The sequence below is a fragment of the Orussus abietinus genome, unplaced genomic scaffold (genome assembly GCF_000612105.2).
Source record: "Orussus abietinus isolate OABI.00-Male unplaced genomic scaffold, Oabi_2.0 scaffold60, whole genome shotgun sequence".
NCBI lineage: Eukaryota > Metazoa > Arthropoda > Insecta > Hymenoptera > Orussidae > Orussus > Orussus abietinus.
This window is the reverse complement of record NW_019394447.1, coordinates 593967-617425: the sequence shown is the minus strand read 5'-3', so window position 1 is coordinate 617425 and position 23459 is coordinate 593967. Positions and strand designations below refer to the sequence as shown.

At 38.3% G+C, this 23459-nt stretch overlaps 1 protein-coding gene across 1 annotated transcript; it reads left to right on the top strand.

Annotated features, from left to right (window-relative positions):
* Positions 1-5338: 5338 nt before the first annotated feature.
* Positions 5339-23459, top strand: LOC105697784 (facilitated trehalose transporter Tret1; the record flags this gene model as incomplete). The annotated part of the gene is given in 7 exon segments (XM_023432388.1): positions 5339-5496; positions 18266-18395; positions 19269-19404; positions 20298-20754; positions 21010-21259; positions 21861-22067; positions 23187-23459. Coding segments are annotated over 7 exon segments (1458 nt in total). The 3' UTR covers positions 23445-23459.

Genomic DNA, 23459 nt, shown 5'->3' with positions numbered 1-23459 from the left:
CTAAACAATCATCACGTCTTTTCGCCCGTGATCCCTGGAATGGTTCTTGTTCTTGTTCTAGCCACATCAGCTATTTAAGCATCTTCTAAACAATCACCACGTCTTTTCGCCCGTGATCCCTGAAATGGTTCTTGGTCTTTTTCTAGCCGCATCAGCTGTTTAGGCTTTTTCTAAACAATCATCACGTCTTCTAGCCCGTGATCCCTGGAATGGTTCTTGTTCTTGTTCTAGCCACATCAGCTATTTAGGCATCTTCTAAACAATCATCGCGTTTTCTCACCCGTGATCCCTGGAATTATGGATCTTGGTCTTGGTCTGGCCGCATCAGCTGTTTAGGCTTCTTCTAAACAATCATCACGTTTTCTCTCCCGTAATCCCTGGAATGGCTCTTGGTCTTGGTCTAGCCGTATCAGCTATTTAGGCATCTTCTAAACAATCATCACGTCTTCTAGCCCTTGATCCCTGAAATGACTCTTGGTCTTGGCCTAGCCGTATCAGCTGTTTAAGTTTCTTCTAAACAATCATCACGTTTTCTCTCCCGTAATCCCTGGAATGGTTCTTGTTCTTGTTCTAGCCACATCAGCTATTTAGGCATCTTCTAAACAATCATCGCGTTTTCTCACCCGTGATCCCTGGAATTATGGATCTTGGTCTTGGTCTGGCCGCATCAGCTGTTTAGGCTTCTTCTAACCAATCATCACGTCTTTTCGCCCGTGACCCCTGGAATGGCTCATGGACCTCCGATCACTTTGCTTTTGTCCCTTTGAATTATTTCCTTCAGAAGCGAAGCGCTCACTTCGGTTGGCATTGCAGGGAACACCGGGACTGCATAACTGAAAAGGAATTCCTCCACTTGGGCGAATTGCGTGAGGATAATCACAATTGACCGAGTACCGAGAGCCTATCTCTTTCACGTTGCGAAACAAAGAGGAGTCACGTGCTCTATCGGTCGGTTGTTGGATCGATACGAAGTAATCAGGTGTTTGGTTACGTCGCCGATCGTGACGAGCAATCCTTGCTATCGCCGATCTCAAGGAAGTGAAAACGACGCCGTGGTTCACTTTAAGGTGGTATGAAAGTATCATATGAGCCGGTTTTTTTTTAAGCGGTATATATACATGTAGACGTCAAAGTGTCATTCTACATATATATATATATGTAGAATGAACCTTTTATATCACCTTAAAGTGAAGTGAAACCCCCCTAAAATCAGTCGATTCGAAAAAGACACTTTTTTTTAAGGGTATGGGATTTGGGAACGATCGACGTCGGTAAAAAAGATTTTTCTAAATACCCACCTGGCCCAGATTCTATATATCAAAATGTATATATAAAAAAAGAGTGAAATAAGGTACCGATTCGATCCTTTCATATCACCTATACCATTTGCATCATAAGGAAACATGAAAAAGAGGGCCCTTATCACCAAATTTCAGGCTGAATGATAGGGACCAGTAAAATTGAGCCTATATATACGATCCGGTGATAGTGACCAGAAAAACTGAGCGTATGTATATAGTAATGATGCAAATGGGTTAAAGAGTGAAATAAGGTATTGATTCGAGAAAGTTCATTTTTACGCGTTATTATTCCCCTCTTCTCGCGATCTTTCTTCTCCGTCTTGTTTGGAAGATCATGTGACGACGAACGTATGCAAATCGTAAGATATTCGAGAAGAGCACGTCCGGTCGCCGTGAATCATCGAGAAGGGTATTAAATCAACGAAACGTAGCGTTGCCATTACGTTTCCGCAACGAAATTACATATTGCGAACGATGACGATAATTGACTGCAGAGGAACCCCTGGCGCTATCTGTGATTTCCAGGTCAATTAAATTTTCACTCCGAGACCTCGTATTCCCATCGTTTTAGCATAGAAACGTATAAAACACTTTTTTTGCCTTTATCCCGTTAAAATGCGAGTTTATCGATTACCAGAGTGTTCTAAATTGTCGTAAAATTGTCCTAACCCTTTCGTTTCTCATATCTCGTAATTATATATGGATCGAAATATGAGAGCTCGTCGCCATTTTGGTTCTGGTCTGGGCCAAGTTAGAAAATTTTTTCCAAAAATCCAAATGTTGAGTGTGTCAGGACAATTCTTAGATGATCAGGAGTAATGTGTCAAAGTTTCGGACAGTTTGGTCTAATACCCTTAAAAAAAGGGTTGCATTCGAATCGACTGATTTGAAGGGGGTTTCACTTCACCTTAAGTACATTTTTTTAATTTGTTATATAAAACCCGGGATTTGTTCGCCGATCCTTCACATACATGCGTCTGATATGTCATGTCATATCATTCGCTTCACCTTATAATATATATATATATGTATTGTATGACCCTTTCATATCCCCTTAAGTACATNATTTAATGATCCTTTCATATCCCCTTAAGTATATTTTTTTAATTTGTTACATAAAACCCGGAATTTGTTCGCCGATCCTTCACATACATGCGTCTTATATGTACTGCTTGCTTATATCTTCTGGGAACTAGAACGAAAGAGAATATTGTCACTAGGCTTCCACGTGATCCATTAGTGTCATTGATATAGTTTTTATTTAGTACATTGGTGACGGCTCTCGATAACGATTCCTTCACACCAGTGAAATTTGCTGAGTGATGAATTCCGCGATCCTGACCTTTGAACGATGCTTTTTCGAAATTAATCTTACGCATTCGTTTTTCCCCCCTCGAATCGAGATACGCAAATTTCAAGGTTATCTCAATTCTATCCGCAGCTACGTCATGCAGTTTAGGGGGAGCGCCACTGTGGCGGTCGGAAAAATAACCGAATTTTTTTCAATGGTTTAATTAATTATTAAAGGTATGGGGCTGTTGTTATTTTATTAAGCATACATTTAACTTGTTTAATATAAATTTTTATTCAACAATTTTTAAAATTCACAATGATCTGGACCTAAACTTAACCATAGGAAAAAAAATTCCCCGTCCGTTGTCCCAGGGGTTTCGTGGTGAAGGGTTACCTGAAAACAAAAATTTTTTTAATATCTATATGAATGTAGCTATAGTGCTGCGTAGCCGATTTTTTTAAATTTTGATAATTACTATTTTTCCGAGCTGCTTGAATAGAAAGAAAAAGGCCAAAATAATGAAAAAAAAAATTCAATCCGTCGGCATTTTGCGAAAAATTAAAAAAATAAATACATTCGTATAGATATTANAAATAAAGTCAATTGGTTATAATATTAAATTAAGCCAATTGGTCATAATATGAAATAAAGTCAGTTGGTCATAATATTAAATAAAGTCAATTGGTTATAATATTAAATTAAGCCAATTGGTCATAATATGAAATAAAGTCAGTTGGTCATAATATTAAATAAAGTCAGTTGGTCATAATATTAAATAATGTCAATTGGTCATAATATTAAATAAAGTCAATTGATGATAATATTAAATAGTCAATTGATCATGGGTACCGAACATTCGATTGTTTAAGTTATAGTCATACTCTATGGTTGGACGAAGAAGAGTTTTATCGATTAAATCGAATATTTTTCTGCCGTATCACACTGAAGAATTTCAGAATGGATTTTGAACGTCTCGATAATTCTGGAGAATTTCTGGGATAAGTTTGCGTTTGATTACAGTGGTCGGGTCGATGTTTCGATCAGCAAGCACGAACGGGAGAAAAAAAAACGAAACAATGCTCGTGCTTCGAGAAGCCGTGAGTCCCGATTAAGATGAGGCAAATTAAATTCAATTATTGTTAACATTATTTTTTTTCTGACGCAAATTCGTTGTATCGTTTCGCCTTTATCACTCGGGGATTAATAGGAGGCAAATTAAATTAAATTATTGTTAACATTATTCTTCCTGTCGAAAATTCGTTGTATCGCCTCGTCTTTATCTCTCAGGGATTAAGAGGAGACAAATTGAATTCAATTGTTGTTAACATTAATTTTGTAACGCAAATTCATTGTATCGCTTCGCCTTTATCTCTCGGGGATTAAGAGGAAGCAAATTTAATTCAATTACTGTTAACATTATTTTCTCTGACGCAAATTTGTTGTATTGCCTCGCCTATATGTCTCAGGGATTAAGAGGAGGCAAATTAAATTCAATTGTTGTTAACATTATTCTTCTTCTCGAAAATTCGTTGTATTGTTTCGCCATTATCTCTCGGGGATTAAAAGGAAACAAATTAAATTCAATTATTGTTAACACTGTTCTTTCTATCGGAAATTCGTTGTATTGCTTCGTCTTTATCTCTCGGGGATTAAGAGGAGGAAAATTAAATTCAATTGTTGTTAACATTATTCTTCCCGTCGCAAATTCGTTGTATCGCTTCGTCTTTATCTCTCAGGGATTAAGAGGAGGCAAATTGAATTCAATTGTTGTTAACATTATTTTTGTAACGCAAATTCGTTGTATCTCTTCGTCTTTATCTCCCGGAGACCTGACTGTAAAACGTGGAGAAATATATCGCGAGGTGTGTTGCACAACCTAGAGAAAGGCTGCCAATTTTGAAGCAGTTATTAACCCACCGGAAATCACGTATCGAAGTTGCCAGCAAATGCCAAATACCGGCATAAAATCGCGCTGATATTCAATTATTTAAGGTGATATGAAAGGGTCATTCTATGTATATGAAACATCAAGATATTTTATTTCAACTTATCTCCGAACTGGATTCACCGAATCATTTGAAACTTCAGCACGTGATCCTGAAGGTCCTAAGAAAGAACGGAATGCTTGTAAAATTTCATTTTTCAGTAAAAAAATATTTTTTCTTTTATTTACCCTAGAGTAGAACCAAGATCACATTATAGGGCGAAAAATGAAATTTCACGAGCATCGCGTTCTTCTTTAATTCATAATCTCCATAATCTCGTGATGAAGTTTCAAATGATTCGATGTACCCAATTTGAAGATCAATTTTATATAAATACTTTGACGTTTCATGTATATAGTGTGATTCTTTCATATCACCTTAAGGTGATGTGAAAGTGGCGTCGAAGAGGTTTTGTTTATAAAACATTTCTCCCAATCTGATTTACCAAATAGTTTGAAACTTTACAACGTGAATAGGAAGACTATAAGGAAGGTCCTGAAACTCATGAAATTTCAATTCTTTTCAATTTTGTTTATAGGTATTTTAAAAATAGTTTATAAAAAATGAAATTTATGGGCTCCATATTCACGTTTTAAAATATGAAACGATTTGAGACTCCCAGTTCTATGAAAAGTTTTATGAAGGATTGATCTGTCGCATGCCACTTTCACATCCCCTTAAGGGAATGGTCACGGGGATGAAGGTCCATTTTCATGGCGGCTGTCGGTAACAGGAGGCCATTCCTTTTTGCTTTCCAGCTCGGAAGATGATGCCAAAGAACTCCAAGGCCGGGAGAAGTTGATGCAGGACTTAGGGCATTTATAACGCGGCTTAGGGTTTCATTTGGCGCATGAAATTCGAGGTGATTCGGACACTGTGCTCCTCGGACTAACACAATGGATCCCTATTCCCTGAGGTGAGTCTTGTTTATAAATATTTATATGCACCACCGGGAGGGAGAAAACAATCATCTACGTTCTACGGAAGGAATTTAATTGCCCTCTTCAAGTTGCACATTTTTCTTTTTTTTTTTCAATTGCACCTTTATGCATTAATGTTAATTTTCGAGTCACTTAAACTTTAATATACGGAACTTTGATTCCCCTACAATTTGTTTCCGAGGTGAAGTTTCTTGCGGCACGGTATTACCGGTGAAACGGAAAGTGAAACGCCCCTGAAATCAGTCGATTCGAATAGGACACTTTATTCTAAAGGCATTGGATAGAACCGTCTGAAACTTAGGAATTATCCTGACAGTTTCAAAATTTGGATTTTTCCACAAGATTTTTTTAACTCAGCCCAGACCAGAACGAAAATGGCGTCGAGCTCTCATATTTTGATCGATTTACAATTATTAAAGGCTCCAATATGAGAATACGCTCGGGTGATATGTGGCTCGTTGGTCACGTGGCGGGAGTGATCAGCTGACTTTGACGTTTCGGCTAGCCGAGCGTGGCATACGCGACTTGTAAATTCCGATTTACCGTTTCCTGCCGTAATTAATCTTGCGACTAATTTGTTCCGTTTTGATATCATAATTTGTTTAATTTTGATATGTGGCTCGTTGGTCACGTGGCGGGAGTGATCAGCTGACTTTGACGTTTCGGCTAGCCGAGCGTGGCATACGCGACTTGTAAATTCCGATTTACCGTTTCCTGCCGTAATTAATCTTGCGACTAATTTGTTCCGTTTTGATATCATAATTTGTTTAGTTTTGATATGTGGCTCGTTGGTCACGTGGCGGAAGCGATCAGCTGACTTTGACGTTTCTGCTCGCCAAGCGTGGCATATGCGACTCGTAAATTGCGTTTTACCGTTTTCTGCCGTAATTAATCTTGCGGCTAATTTGTTCAGTTTTTATATCATAATTTGTTTAATTTTTATATGTGGCTCGTTGGTCACGTGGTGGGAGCGATCAGCTGACTTTGACGTTTCTGCTAGCCGAGCGTGATATATGCGACTTGTAAATTCCGTTTTATCGTTTCCTGTCGTATTTAATCTCGTTGCTAATTTGTTCGGCCACTACGACGAATAATAACAATCTTGCATATCGACCAAACATTTGGTTGGCATGACAAAATTCATTGGTTAATAGCCTTTGGTTGTGATTACGTTAAGGTGAAGTGAAATGCCCCTGAAATCAATCGATTTTAATAAGACCCTTTCTTTTACGGGTATTGGATAGAATCATCTGAAACTGACACATGACTCGTGAGCACCTAGGAATTATCCTGACACTTTCAAAATTTAGATTATTCAAACAAATTATTTTAACTTTCCCCAGACCAGAGCCAAAATGGCCTTAGTCATTATTTCGATCGATATATAATTATCGAAGGCTCTAATATGTGCCCATAATTATGAAAGTGGTCTAAGTCAAAATTAAAAAAAAAAAATGAGTTTATCAGTTATTCCACGCCATATTATTTCAAACAAAATTAATTCAACGTAATTTCGAAACAAAAAATATATGACTTAGACCACTTTCATAATTATGGGCACATATGAGAAACGAAGGGGTCAGGACAATTGTACGACAATTTAGAACACTCTGGTAATCGAGAAACTCGCATTTGAACGGAATAAAGGCAAAAAAAGTGTCTTGTGCGCTTCTATGGTAAAACAATGGGAATACGAGGTCTCGGAATGAAAATTTAGTTGACACGGAAATCAGTAGATGGCGCGAGGGGTCCCTCTGCAGTCAATTAGGGCCTCAGAAATCATGAATCCAGGGGATTTCTGGAATTTTACTTCAATTTCTTTGTAATTATTGCACGATAACGATAGGTACAATACACAATATAATTCCATACAGTTGATACTAAGAAGTTTAACGAAATTAGTATCAATTGAGCCGGTCAACATTCAGAAGATTAAAATCTAATGCATGGACTACAATATTACTAGGAAGACCATAAAGAAAAAGTTACACAAAAGCCTTATACATAATGAACATCATTGTTAAAAAAAAAATAAAGTAGGAGATATTCTGTGATAATGGAACCGACGGCTTGTCTGCTAATGGCTTGACGTAATGAAATTTGCATAATACATTCTGGCTTTAGCGCTTTGTGATTTGTCATTGTTTCACTTGAAGAACTTAGAAAGAAGTAAAAAACACGATTCGGTTCATTAAGTATTTCCAGTGAGCATCTTTTATAAGAAATAGAAGATTTAGAATGATAAATAAACGATCAGCTGATCTGGGAATGTATGACAAGAGAATTTCCAGTTCCGCTTATCAGTCACTCGTTATATTNATTAGAGTACAGTTTCATTTAATCAGGAAGACAAAACAAGGCAATCTATATTAGTTAATTAAGCATTATCTCTTTGAGAACGTGTTTAATTAAATCAATTAATTTCTTCCTAGGGTTGGCGACGACATATTATGTTTTAATCGTGGATGAGTCAGTCAATGTCAATGTGATAAAAAAGTACGTCAACCCAGGCTATAGTCTGGAATGTTTGCACAGTAATGTATAAATAAAAAAAAAGAAAAGGAACTAAAGGCTTCGTTTGATAAAAAATAGATTTAGCATGATATCGAAACTGATCGCTAATACGCGAATATGCTACGTGGATGTGTGAATAAATGCATAATTTGCATGTCGATTGTTCTCATTTCATTCATACATATATAAATGTATATGATGAAAATGAATTAGTTAATTAAGCATTTGTTACTCGGGAACACGTTTAATAAAGCCTGTCGATTTTTATTGGGTTTAGTAATGTAAATTAGTTACGAAATTTAAATGACAGGTTAAAAAATGTTTAAAAAGAAAAACGATGTGTATAATAACAATTAGTTAATTAATCATTAGTTGCTGGAGGACACGTTCAATAAACCCTGTTAATTTTTATCTGGGTTTAGTAATGTAAATTAGTTACGAAATTTAAATGACGGGTTAAAAAAATACGTCCGAGCTGAACGGGAGGTTTGAAATGTTATAAAAATGTATAAAAAGAAAATGACGTGTATAATAATCAGTAATTAATTAAGCTTTAGTTCCCCAGAAGACGTTTAATAAAGCCTGTCGATTTTTATTGGGTTTAGTAATGTAAATTAGTTACGAAATTTAAATGACGAGTTAAAAAAAATTCGTCTGAACTGAACGTGAGGCTTGAAATGTTATAAAAATGTATAAAAATAAAAATGACGTGTATAATAACAATTAGTTAATTAAGCTTTAGCTGCTCGAGAACACGTTTAATAAAGCCTGTCGATTTTTATTGGGTTTAGTAATGTAAATTAGTTAGGAAATTTAAATGACGGGTTAAAAAAATACGTCCAAGCTGAACGTGAGGCTTGAAATGTTATAAAAACTTATAAAAAGAAAAAGTGATGGACATGTTCCGAGAGGACTCATACTTTGCGTGACGTCAACGACGACGGCCTGTCTACCAATTCCTATTGGCCGTGCGTCACGTAACCCGACAAACACGCCGATCAAAGTGCGGACCTCGGCCTTTTTATTTTTAATCCCCTTATTAGGAGCAAAAATGCAATCTAAACCGTTGCTACATCACCAACGATTTAGCGGATATCGCCAGGGCCTATTATTTATACAGAATGACTTCCCTCTGATGGTCTCAAAAAAAAAAAAACAATTGAAATCCGGCGCTTCGCAAACATTCCATAACTTGAAAAACGGATATCTTTGAAAAGTTCATTTGACGATGTTTAAAAGAAGTCGGTGATTTGCTTCTTTAGGGACGTCGAGGAACTTGATCGACGTCGGTAAAGAAGATTTTGTCTAAATACCTAAGTATAATAGTTGCCACGCTCGGCGAGCAGAAACGTCAAAATCAGCTGATCGCTCCCCCCACGTGACCAACGAGCCATGTATCAAAACTTAACAAATTATTATACAAAAACTGAACAAATTAGCCGCAGGATTAGTTACGGTAGGAAACGTTAAAACGGAATTTACGAGCGCGTATGCCACGCTCGGCGAGCAGAAACGTCAAAATCAGCTGATCGCTCCCCCCACGTGACCAACGAGCCATATATCAAAACTAAACAAATTATGGTATTAAAATTGAACAATTTATGATATCAAAATTGAACAATTTATGATATCAAAATTGAACAATTTATGATATCAAAATTGAACAAATTATGATATCAAAATTGAACAAATTATGTAATCAAAATTGAACAAACTGATATCAAAATTGAACAAATTATGATATCAAAACTGAACAAATTATGGTATCAAAATCGAACAAATTATGATTTCAAAACTGAACAAATTAGCCGCAAGGTTAATTACGGCAGGAAACGTTAAAACAGAATTTACGAGTCGCGTATGCCACGCTCGGCTAGCAGAAACGTCAAAATCAGCTGATCGCTCCCCCCACGTGGCCAACGAGCCATATATCACCCGGGCGTCAATGTCTTGCTTTTTACCGTCAAATTGGGAGATTATATTCTCATTTTACGCACTTCAAAGGCTGATGCAGTCGCTTCCTGGAATGAATAATTGTTGGCAGAGTGGCCAATTGTCCGGCGACCAATACACAGCTTCTTTTTAACGCAAATCGCGTGAAACGGAAGTACGCTCCGAGCGTCGTCATGAATATTCGCTGCAATCATGTCACTGGTGGCAATTATTGTTTCTTTATCCTTGTACACATTTCGTTCCTGTACATACTCTGTTAATCGTCCTGGTGGGTCGTCGCAATTGCGGCATCCTAATTGTTCGAATTTAAAGTGATATGAAAGGGTTATTCCATACATATGAAACGTCAAAATATTTATAAAACTTCAGCCTGCGATTATGGAGGCCCTGAGGAAGAATTCAATGCTCGTGAAATTTCATTATTAACAAAAAAAAAATTGTTTCTTATTATGTTATAATTGTTTTTGTGTGAAAAATGAAATTTCACGAGCATCGCGTTCTTCCTTAGGGCCTTCATAATCACGTGTCAAAGTTTAAAACAATTCGGGGCATCCAGTTTGGACAAATGTCTAATATTTTAACGTTTTATATGTAGAATGACCCTTTCATATCTCCTTAATTTACAAAAGGTTTACATAAATGCATCTAGGATATTTGCAAAAAGTCTTCAGGGAAATGTCTCACTTATGAATGCCTCGAGCTCGAGAGAAATATTGACTTTCCTCGCGTTAAGAATTTTCGTTACGCAATTGCTGATCAGTAATTTCAATATTAATTACCGACTTTATTTACGGACATGTGGATCACCTTAAATGCATCCGGCATGCAATTTGCGCATTTTATAAGCCTGATGATGCCGTAATAAAGCGGTACGTACATCGGAAATAAACCGCGAGTACATTTTTCCCAGTGTAAGTGTTACAGTGTTGCGATTAAGTTACTTTATCTACGGAAAATGTATGTGGAAAAATAATCTCTTATCCGAAGAAAAAAACAAAAATTAACTTCCTATTGATTGAGTTCCCGGATACTATTGTCTTGTAGTCGCGACGTCATCAGAAGAGTTAAGATGAAGTGAAACCCTCTTCACATCAGTAGACACTTTTTTTTAAGGGTATCGGATAGAACCGTCTGAAACTTTGACACATGACACGTGAGTACTTAGGAATTATCCTGACATTGTCAAAATTTGAATTTTTGAAAAAAATTATTTTAAGGTGAGGTGAAACCCTCCTCACATCAATCGATTCGAAAAAGATACTTATTTAAGGGTATTGGATAGAACCGTCTGAAACTTTGACATATGAATAGTAAGTACTTAGGAATTATTCTGACACTGTCAAAATTTGGATGTTTGAAAAAAATTATTTTAAGGTGAGGTGAAACCCTCCTCACATCAATCGATTCGAAAAAGATACTTATTTAAGGGTGTTGGATAGAACCGTCTGAAACTTTGACACATGACACGTGAGTACTTAGGAATTATCCTGACACTGTCAAAATTTGGATTTTCTAAAAGAAAAAAATTAAACTTAGCAAAATGGCATTGAGCTCTCATATTTCGATCGATATCCAATTATTTATATATTGGATATATACAATATAAAAATATTGAAGGCTCTAATATGAGAAACAGAAGTGTCAGGACAATTGTACGATAATTTAGAACACTCTGATAATTGATAAACTCGCATATAAACGGATAAAGGCTAAAAAAGTATATTATGCCGCTTCTATGCTAAAACGATGGGAATACGAGGTCTCGGAGTGAAAATTTAGTTGACACGGAAATCACAGATGGCGCAGGGGGTCCCTCTGCATTCAATTAGGGCCTCGGGAACCATGAATCCAGAGGATTTCTGGGGTTTTTAGTTCGATTTCTTTATAATTATTGTAGGAAAACGACAGGTGGATTCCTCGGCGTGTTTCACTTCACCTCAAAGAGTGACTTTATAGTTTGGAAAAACGACGCGCTATCTCTGGGAAATTCGTGCTAATCTAATCGCCAGGAAACGTTCACGACTGATTGTATACGCGGATTAAATCGCGATTCGCCATTGTGACGTCATCGGAAGTAGGTGAAACGCTTCTGGGATTTTTATCGCTTAGCCTACTGAGACGGCCTGATAAAAATACGTTCCTAGCGAAACAAAAGGTTCGCATGGATGGAAACATTTATTTCGAAGATAAATAGATATCAAGCGATGACAAAACTAATGTTTTAATCCTTATTGTTATTCTCTGGATGTTACAATTTTGATAAATTGTCCGTGGAACCTTTTGTTAACGGCGAAGGAACTGAAACTATGAACTCTATCTTACAAATATACGTCATCAATATTCTCATTATTTTTTATTGGGATTTTTATCGCTTTATCGCTTAGCCTACTGAGACGGTCTGATAAAAATACGTTCCTAGCGAAACAAAAGGTTCGCATGGATGGAAACATTAATTTGAAGATAAATAAATATCAAGCGATGAAGAACTAATGTATTAATCCTTATTGTTATTCTCTGGATGTTACAATTTTGATAAATTGTCCGTGGAACCTTTTGTTAACAGCGAAGGAATTGAAACTATGAACTCTATCTTACAAATATACGTCTTCAATATTCTCATTGTTGAACCATTGTTTTTTTTTTTATTGATATTTTTATCACTTAGCCTACTGAGACGGCCTGATAAAAATACGTTCCTAGCGAAACAAAAGGTTCGCATGGATGGAAATATATTATATTTGTCATTGAAATTTATATTTGTTATTGAGATGTATTATAAATTGTCCATAGAACCATTTGTTAACGGCGAAGGAACAGATCTAGGCTGGAGCCCTAATTCCGTCGGCATTGTTCGGCACTTTTTGTCGAACCCCCTTGAGAAAACCCTCCCATTGTTTCGAAACTTTTCAAAAAAGGGGCTCTCCACTGAACCTCGAAAGGAATGCGCGCCGAGGCCGCCATATTGAGATTAACATTACCGTGCATTACATTACGCAAGGGAGAAATGACTGCGAGGCGAGCCCCGTTTGACATTTTACGAGCGCCTCTTGATGTGTCTTTGAAAGGATACGGTTAAACGCGAGCGAGCGAGGCAGAAAGGAAGAAAAAAACAGAACTAGCGGAAAACACTGGGCGACTAATTAAATGGGAATAATGCCGAGGTGGAGCGAGGTTATGCTCGAAAGGAAATATAAACGCGGCGGTGTTTTCGCGCGGATAGAAGAGCCATGGCGACCGCTCGTTGCGAAGGACGCTACGGAGAATCCAAGATGGCGGCGCTCGCGGCCACGTGGCCCTCCTTGGCGGCTCTTTTAATTGCCTCCCTTAACACCGATTGTATAACCGCTGGTGTGCTAATTGTCGACAGCTGCTACCGGCTGAGAGTTAGGATTACTTTAACTGGAATGAAACTTCTTAATCCGGACGATTTATATTAAGGAATTGAAAACAAGGACGTTTAGCCTCGGGTTTTAGTATTAACCCAATTGACGTGTAAACGTTTTTGTTAGGGTTATCTAGTTTCAATTTGTTGTCTATGAAGTCTGTCTTCTGCCTTAGCGAGGTTAGGATTACTCTAACCGGAAGGAGACGTGGTCTTAATCTGAGCGATTTACATTAAGGTGATATTAAAGTGTGATGTGTACATACCGAAATGTCAAAATGTTTATAAAACTTTTCTACAAACTGGGGGCACGGAGTTATCGATAAAATTTAACACGCGATTGGAGGCTCTAAGGAACCGATGACCGTGAAATTTCTTTTTTCGAGAAACGGCGTGAAGTAATCGATAAATTAGAGAAAAAAATATTTAATTTGCATAAATTTTGTTAAGAGTTTTTAAAGAATAGATCGCCTTGGGGAGTGAGCATCGACGTCACCTAGAAGGGGTTCTCGATAAACCAAGAGGAAGAACGCCGTGAAGAAACTATTTTTTTTTTTCGCAAAACTGCCGGAAGTAATCGTTAAATTATAAGAATGTAATATTTGCATAAAAATCATAGAAATGAGAGGGAATTTTGTCATCTTGGGCGCACATAACTCTATTATGAAAAGGATTCCAACGAACGAAGAGAAGGACGTTTCCGCCATGTTTCTAACCTCAAAGCTTGAAGAAACAATTTTTTTTTTTCTTGAAAAACGGCGTGAAATAATAGTTAAGTTGTAAAAGAATTTAAATTTGCATAAATTTTACGGAAGTGAAAGAATCGATCGCCTTGGGGAGCGCGGTACAAGGGACTCTCAATAAACCAAAAGGAAGGACGCTTCCGCCATATTTCTAACCTCAAAGCTTGAAGAAATTATTATTTTTTTTTTAAACGGCATGAAGTAATTGTTAAACTGTAGAAAAAATTTAAATTGCATAAATTTGACGGAAATAAAAGAATCTCTCGCCTTGGGGAGTGTGGTACAAGGGACTCTCAATAAACCAAGAGGAAGGACGCTTCCGCCATGTTTCTAACCTCAAAGCATGAAGAAACAATTTTTTTTTCTCGAAAAACGGCGTGAAATAATAGTTAAGTCATAAAAGAATTTAAAATTGCATAAATTTGACGGAAATAAAATAATCTATCGCCTTGGGGGTTGCGCTACAAGGGGCTCTCAATAAACCAAAAGAAAGGACGCTTCCGCCATGTTTCTAACCTCAAAGCTTGAAGAAACAATTTTTTTTTCTCGAACAATGACGTGAAATAATAGTTGTTATAAAAGAATTTAAAATTGCATAAATTTGACGGAAGTGAAAGTATCAATCGCCTTGGGGAGCGCGGTACAAGGGACTCTCAATAAACCAAGAGGAAGGACGCTTCCGCCATGTTTGCGCCCATAAGTCCTGAAAAAAAAAAGAATCGTTCTCCTTGAGGAGGAAGAAGACGGAAAACCCGCGACTATGACTGGTACCTGACCGTTTGCAATTTGCTTGGAGCGTTCCGCATAATCTAATGGCAATTAGGCCATTCCTAGCTTGCCAGCTATTTATGCTCAAGGAGCACATATTTGCTGCACTTCCCATTCGCGGATTTCAAAATATCTTCGATTGTTACGCATTTCCTCGGAATCTTCCCCGTACAATCGTGCACGCACGGATCTTTGCTTTAACCCTTTGGCTACTAAGAGCGCCTAAAGGCGCCCGACGTTTGGTCCAATATTGCCTGCCCGGTCAGAGGAATTTCGCCCATATGCCGAAATGTGTTAGCTATTATAGCGATATTTTAAGTCGACCATAAAGCTCAACGAATCTCTCCTAATTCTTCTATTTTCGCGGATATAGAGAACTATCCCTTAAAATTGGTCCGTTTTGTATTCTCATAGAGAAAAGATTACAATTAACTTTTTGGCTATTAAGGGCGCCTAAAGGCGGCCGACGTTTGGTCCAATATTGCCTGCACGGTCAGAGGAATTTCGGCCATATGTCGAAATGGCTCCGTGTTCAATGGGTTAAGGAAACTCCATTAAGCCTTTACCCCACCCTGTAATAACATTTCGTAAGTCATTTTAGCGACGCGTAACCCTTTTTGCAAACAGAGCTTCTTTCGAAAGTGCTTTTGCATTGTGAAAGGCAGTTACACTGTTAACAAAAATCGAACCTGTCCTCCTTATCATTAACCTTTTGGCTACTAAGAGCGCCTAAAGGCGCCCGACGTTTGGTCCAATATTGCCTGCACGGTCAGAGGAATTTCGCCCATATGGCGACAGTTTTTCATCGATCTCTTCGTCATTACTTTACCGAAATGGCATATGGAACGCTTCAGTTCGTATAATTCTCAACGTAGACTGTAAAAGACTTCGACATAAATATAAATGTCGGTAACGGGACGCGCCAGCTTGAATATTCAAAATGACGTTCCCACCAAATAGGGTATAGATGAATTTTAATTTATCGACTTCGATTAAATCTCTCAGCGCCTTTCACGTCGTCTTAACGACGGTAATTTAATTTTTAAATTACATGAGTAAATCGAAGAGACATCGAAAGGTCCTGTTTTATCTGCAAATTTGCAGAACCACCGAGTCACTCCGGAATAATATTTTGTCCGATTTTATTAGAGATAATGCGGGAATAGAAATCGAAATGGGAGCAACTGGAGAGGCTTCTCTATGAATTTGCCCTTTGGCAAATATTTATTGATTGAAACGACACTTGTCATCGACGTGTCAATATAAATGGCCGCAATTAGTTGGCCAACATTCACAAGTGCGTAGATAAACTGGAGGCTTTTAGATATACTGTCACTGGTGTCAACTAATAATTAACTTAAGGTGAAGTGAAACACGTCGAGGAACTTGATCGACGTCGGTAAAGAAGATTTTTCTAAATACCTCCGTCGCCGACGTTCGTTTTTATATCGACAGCTGTGTCAAATTATATTGGGTATTAAATTAAATGGCATACTCCACCTGTTGTTTTCATACAATAATTATAAAGAAATCGAAGTCGAAGAGATTTTGTTTATAAAAGTTTTCTCCCAATTCAATTTACCGAATAGTCTGAAACTTTACAACGTGAACAGGGAGACTATAAGGAAACTCCTGAAACTCATGAAATATTAATTCTGTTCAAATTTCTTTATAGGTATTTTAAAAATAGTTTATAAAAAATGAAATTCCGCAAGTTTCAGGACCTTACCTTAGGGTCTCCATATTCACGTTTTAAAGTATGAAACGATTTGAGACACCCGGTTCGGGGATAAATTTTATGAATAATTGAGCTTTCAGGTGCCACTTTCACATCCCCTTAACGTTAAAAAAATTTGTTTAAAAAATCCAAATTTTGAAAGTGTCAGGATAATTCCTAAGTACCCACGAGCCATGTGTCAAAGTTTCAGGCGGTTCGGTTCAATGCCCTTAAAAAATGTCTTTTTCGCGTTGACTGATTTGAGGGGGGGTTTCACTTCACCTTAAAATAATTTGTTTCTAAAAACCAAATTTTGAAAGTGTCAGGATAATTCCTAAGTACCCACGAGCCATGTGTCAAAGTTTCAGGCGGTTCAGTTCAATGCCCTTAAAAATTGTCTTTTTTGAGTCGACTGATTTGAGGGGGGGTTTCACTTCACCTTAAAATAATTTGTTTCAAAAATCCAAATTTTGAAAGTATCAGGATAATTCCTAAGTACCCACGAGCCATGTGTCAAAGTTTGAGACAGTTCGGATCAATGCCCTTAAAAAATGTCATAAAGCAATACATGTCGAACGAAAAGATTTATATAATAATATGATGTATAAAAACGGATATTCCAGGAAAGAATAGAGAGACCAGCAAACTTTAATAGAAAGTACACCACCTATATAAGACATATAAGTCTGTACGATAACTAGCATATAGCTGTCTAGCAATCTCCGGCGGAGTTATTAAAATTCTACCAAGTATGGTGAAAAATTACGCCACGTGTAACCTTACATGTCCTGCAACTATTATGGTCCACAATTCAGGGCATTTGAAAGTGATTTTTTATTCCTAGATAAACTCGGCGGGTATTTCAGTTTCTCCCTATTCTTAGAAGAGCCAGATCATGAAGTGATCTTTACTAGAACTATTACCGACTTTTCAGTTTCTTTCGATCCTTCGAAATGAATCACACCGTGTCAATTGAAATTTTTATACGCGTATGGGTGAATTAGAGCGGAAATTTGTAGACGGAAGAAAATTCAAGTCAGTTTATGAGATATTTCATAAAGAAATGAGTTTCTTATTCCTTCCCAGAAGTAAGCCACAGAGATCTGTTGGAATTGCGAGTTTAAATTCTTTATGTAACTATTATCCCTTTGGCTACTAAGAGCGAATAAAGGCGACCGACGTTTGGTCCAATATTGCCTGCACGGTCAGGGGAATTTCGCTCTTATGCCGAAATGAGTTAGCTATTATAGCGATATGTTAAGTCGTCTAGAGAGCTCAACTAATCTCCCCTAGTTCTTCTATTTTCGCGGATATAGTGAACTAACCCTCAAAATCGGCCCGTTTTGTATCCTCATAGAGAAAAAAATACAATTAACCCTTTGGCTACTAAGAGCGCCTAAAGGCGGCCGACGTTTGGTCCAATATTGCCTGCACGGTCAGACGAATTTCGCCCATATGTCGAAATGGCTCCGTGTTTACATAGATATTTATTTCTTTATATTTTATATATATATATATAAAACGTGATATTTGCGTTATTTCGTCGCCAAAAATATTATTCTTCCTTTCTTTTTTATTCTATTTCCTTTTTGTTGCCTATTCTGCTTCCGGTATAATTAAAATTACATGTAATTATTTTAATTGACCTCGGAATAATTTAATTTCAGTGTCGAGCGTGAGGCTTCGAAGAACATTGAGGAAAATGAGAGGGAATGCTTTAAGGATGCGATCGTATCAAGCAGGAGCCTTAATAAGGGCTTCGTGGAGCCCGTTCTGATAAAAAATGTCGTGCCGGAGGTAAGTGTCTCCTAAAATTTTGGATAAATGGCCAACCCACCAAACACGGTTACATAACAATAATATAACCGTTACATAACGTTAATAACATGTAATGTAACATACATATACCATATAAGTAAGATTTGTATTACTATTTCCTGCGCAGCTATATAACACTGTTATAAAACGAATAATGTAACGTATATATAACATATCGGTAACATATTATGTGTTATGTTAATAATATAACTGCAATGCTTAGAAGTTTGTAACATTGTTACAGAACGGTAATAGTTCGACTTTATGTGATGTTAATGTATCTTTTGAATAACATTCTTTATATATCATGTTATTCCAGTGTAGTTCCAGAATAATGTAACGTATACATAACATGTTATATGTTATATTAATATTATATAACTACAATGCTTACAAGTTTGTAACAATGTTTCGAACGGTAATAGTTCGACGTTATGTGATGTTAATGTATCTTTTGAATAACATTCTTTATATATCGTGTTATTCCAGTGTAGTTGCAGAATAACGTAACGTATACATAACATATCGGTAACATGTTATATGATGTTAATGTATCTTTTGAATAACACTCTTTATATATCATGTTATTCCAGTGTAGTTCCAGAATAATGTAACATATACATAACATATCGGTAACATATTATATGTTATGTTAATAATATAACTACAATGCTTACAAGTTTGTAACAAGGTTACCGAACGGTAATAGTTCGACGTTATGTGATGTTAATGTATCTTTTGAATAACATTCGTTACATATCATGTTATTCCAGTGTTATGTAACTGTAAAATAGGGTGTTTGGTGGGAAGAGACGTCTTTAAGAGATATTAACGAAAGCTTTATAAACGTAGATCGCTTCCTGTATCATCGCCGCGAGTTTCCACATCGCAGTCGGACTCAGCATGGCTTATTCGGCGGTTTTGATTCCACATTTGGAGGACAAGAATTCGGACGTCTACGGGACCGAGACCGAGACATCTTGGATAGGTAAATCCCCGATAAGCGATTAATCACCGTTCGGTATCAATAGCCAAACGATGCCCAATTAGTGGGAGGCAGTATCTAACAGGTGTAAACATCCGCAAATTTTGAAACGCTTTCTCATAATCGATAATGTGACGACACTATTGCACATTTTAGCCAGTATGGTGGTTATCAGTACGCCCTGCGGAGCTTACAATGGCGGACATGAATGCCTCTTCTGCGGATACGGCATCGCCTGTGCAGGATGGGAGGGCATTGATGTCTCCCAGTGTACTACTTCAAAAAACCTATAATCCAAAATTTGACGAAAAATCATTTGGTCATTTCAGCCATTGTGATGATTATCATCATGCCCTGTGGAGTGCGCATGTTATCGTATATCTTGAAAAAACTCATAATCCAAAAGTGACGACAGTCAATTGCACATTTCAGCCAGTATGGTGGTTATCAACACGCCCTGTGGAGCGTACAACTTCAAAAAAACTCATAATCCAAAGTTTGCCGACAATCAATTCGACATCTCAGCCAGTATGGTGGTTATCAGCACGCCCTGCGGATCGTATAACTTAAAAAAACTCATAATGCAAAATGTGACGACAATCAATTGGACATTTCAGTCAGTATGGTGGTTATCAGTACGTCCTACGGAGTGTACAATTGCGGACACGAATGCCTCCCCTGCAGATACGGCATCGCCTGTGCAGGATGGGAGGGCATCGATGTCTCCCAGTGTACAACTTCAAAAAACCTATAATCCAAAATTTGACGAAAAATCATTTGGACATTTCAGCCATTGTGATGGTTATCAGCACGCCCTGTGGAGTGTGCATGTTATCGTATATGTTAAAAAAAAAACCCTAACCCAAAATGTGACGACAATCAATTCGACATTTCAGCCAGTATGGTGGTTATCAGCACGCCCTGTGGGGCCATACTGGGCGGGTTCCTGATGGAGGCCATCGGAAGATTGAAGACCCTACAAGTAGGAGCTATTCCTTGCGCAGTTGGCTGGATCCTAATAGCTCTGGCGACGAACATCCCGATGATCCTAGTGGGGAGGTTCCTGACGGGATTCGCGACGGCCCTGGCGATATCCCCGGCGATCGTCTACATCACAGAGGTGGCCAGGCCGGAGCTCAGGGGATCCTTGATGTCCTTCGGCCCAACTTTGGCGTCCTTCGGGATGCTCCTCATCTACGCGAAAGGCGCCTACTTGTCCTGGAGGCTGGCGGCGTGGCTGAGCATCATCTACGCGGTGGTCCCCGTAGTCCTCGTCCAGGCTTTCGTCCCCGAATCTCCGGTCTGGCTCGTCTCCAGAGGCCGCATCGAGGAAGCCAGGAAGGCCCTTGAGTGGTATGTTCCTTGATGCCAGTCCTCTCCCATTAACCCTTTCGGTGCCATGTAAATCTTTGAACTGCCACCAGGGGGCTAGAATACAAATTTCATATTAAAAATTGTATAATGGCAAGAACTCGGAATTAATATTTTTTAAAGGAGTGTAGGAAGAGAATTTTCCTGCCGAGATATGAATTTTCGTTGTAAGACTTTTTCATTTCATAGTGGGGTGTAAAGGGAAGGGTTTTCATCGCTTCCTTGTGGATCCTTCAGGTTTTACAAGTCGGACGCTAAGCAGGGCAAGATTTCCGCAGCGGAGGCCCAGTTTACGACGATCATGAAAGAGAACGAAATAAAGCTGAGCGACCAAAGGAGGAGCAAACATGGCGGCCTCTCGACGAAGCTCAGGGCGTTCCTCAAGCCCACCGGCTGGAAACCGATGTGCATCCTCTTCTTCTTCTTCCTTTTCCAACAGTTCTCCGGCATCTACATCACCCTCTTCTACGCCGTCACCTGGTTCCAGGTAAACCCTCTTTTGGGCCCTCCCTCTCGGGCCGAGGATGTTAACACACTCGCGACCGCTGACGTGAATTCACGTCATTTTAAATTCTATTCCTGGTTTGCCGCTGACGTGAATTCACGTCTTCAAGTTCTATTCCTGATCGCCGCTGACGTGAATTCACGTCATTTTATTGCAGAAATAATAGTTTGGTCCCATTAGTTTCGACAGCGCCGCCAGGTGGCAAAACTTCTCGCAAGACTGCTCGTTTGCATCTAAGACCTGTTACTATCCTTTATTGGATATAAGATTAATTTTCTGGCTTCGAAACGATACTTGTAAAATAGAGTTGAACTGTAACCACGTATTGTAGTAAGGTTATACCCGTTGTAAGGTTATTCTAAACTTGCCTATGTGATTGCAGAATTACTAGTTTGGTCCCATTAGTTCCGACAGCGCCGCCAGGTGGCAAAACTTCTCGTAGACGATGCAGACTGCTCATTTGCATATAAGACCTGTTACTAACCTTTATTGGATATAAGATTAATTCTCTGGCTTCGAATCGATACTTGTAAAATAGAATTGAATAAAAAGTAAGGAATGACAAGACATCTTACATTTTTAGGAAGTCGGGGCAGGGATGGACTCGTATCTGGCCTCGATCCTGGTAGGTCTAACCCGATTCCTCTGCTCGATGGTGAACACTTGGCTCCTGAGACGCTACAAACGAAGACCTCTCTGCATAATCTCTTCCCTGGGCATGGCAGCGTGCATGATCGTTTCCGGGTACTTTACTCTGCAAGTGAAGAAAGGGGACACCAGCGGGAACTGGGTAAGTATGCTAGGTATACGTCACTATTTTCCGTAAAATCATAACGAGGAACTCTTAAATACAGAAATAATCATTCTTACGAAGTTCTGGTGATATGAAAAAGTTAGGCTGTTATATATATATATATAGCGTGTTCTTAGAGAAAAAATTTAGTTGGAGCTAAACGTCACAGATGGCGACGTTGGTCCTATACAGTCGTTAGAATAATGAATTCCCGGGATTTTGACAATTTTACATAGATCTCTTCGTCATTACTTTACCGAAATGACATATGGAACGCTTCAGTTCGTATAATTATCAACGTAGACTGTAAAAGACTTCAACATAAATATAAATGTCGGTAACGTGACGCGCCAGCTTATGTTCCCACTTGAGTATTCAAAATGACGTTCCCACCAAAAAGGGTGTAGATGAATTTTAGTGTTATCTACCTAGATGCAATTTCTGAACGCCTTTCATATCATCCCAAGCACCGATAAAATTCACCAACGATTGCAAGAGAATCCTGGTTTGTCTCGAGACTAACGCAAGGTTTTAGAGCAAAGATTTAGTTGCAACTAATCGTCACAGATGGCGACGTTGGTCCTATACAGTCGTTAGAATAATGAATTCCCGGGGTTTTGACAATTTTACATAGATCTCTTCGTCATTACTTTATTGAAATGACATATGGAACGCTTCAGTTCGTATTATTCTCGACGTAGACTGTGAAAGACTTCAAAATAAACAATTTAGAATACCGTAGAAATGGAATATTACAGAGTCTTTAGAGCGAAAAATTTAGTTGCAGTTAAACGTCACAGATGGCGACGTTGGTCCTATACAGTCGTTAGAATAATGAATTCCCGGGATTTTGACAATTTTACATACATCTCTTCGTCATTACTTTACCGAAATGACATAAGGAATGCTTCAGTTCGTATAATTATCAATGTAGAGTGTAAAAGACTTCAACGTAGATATAAATGTCGGTAACGTGACGCGCCAGTTTATGTTCCCACTTGAGTATTCAAAATGACGTTCCCACCAAAAAGGGTGTAGATGAATTTTAATGTTATCTACCTGGATGCAATTTCTGAGCGCCTTTCATATCATCTTTAATCGCATAATATCTCCTAGGTTCCAGTGGCTTGTCTGCTGCTGTACGTGTGCACGTCCATGGTGGGGATGCTCACGATTCCCTGGACGATGACCGCCGAGCTCTTTCCATCGGAGATCCGGGAGCTCGCCCATTCCATCAGTTATTCCATGGCAAACGTACTTATGTTCGCCGCGATCCAGAGCTATCGAGGACTGACCGTATTTCTCGGAGGTAAGGAACCTGCAGAGTCCTTTTTATCACCCACTTCGTGGAGAGAAATGGCACATCTCTTTTGATAACTTTATCACAAC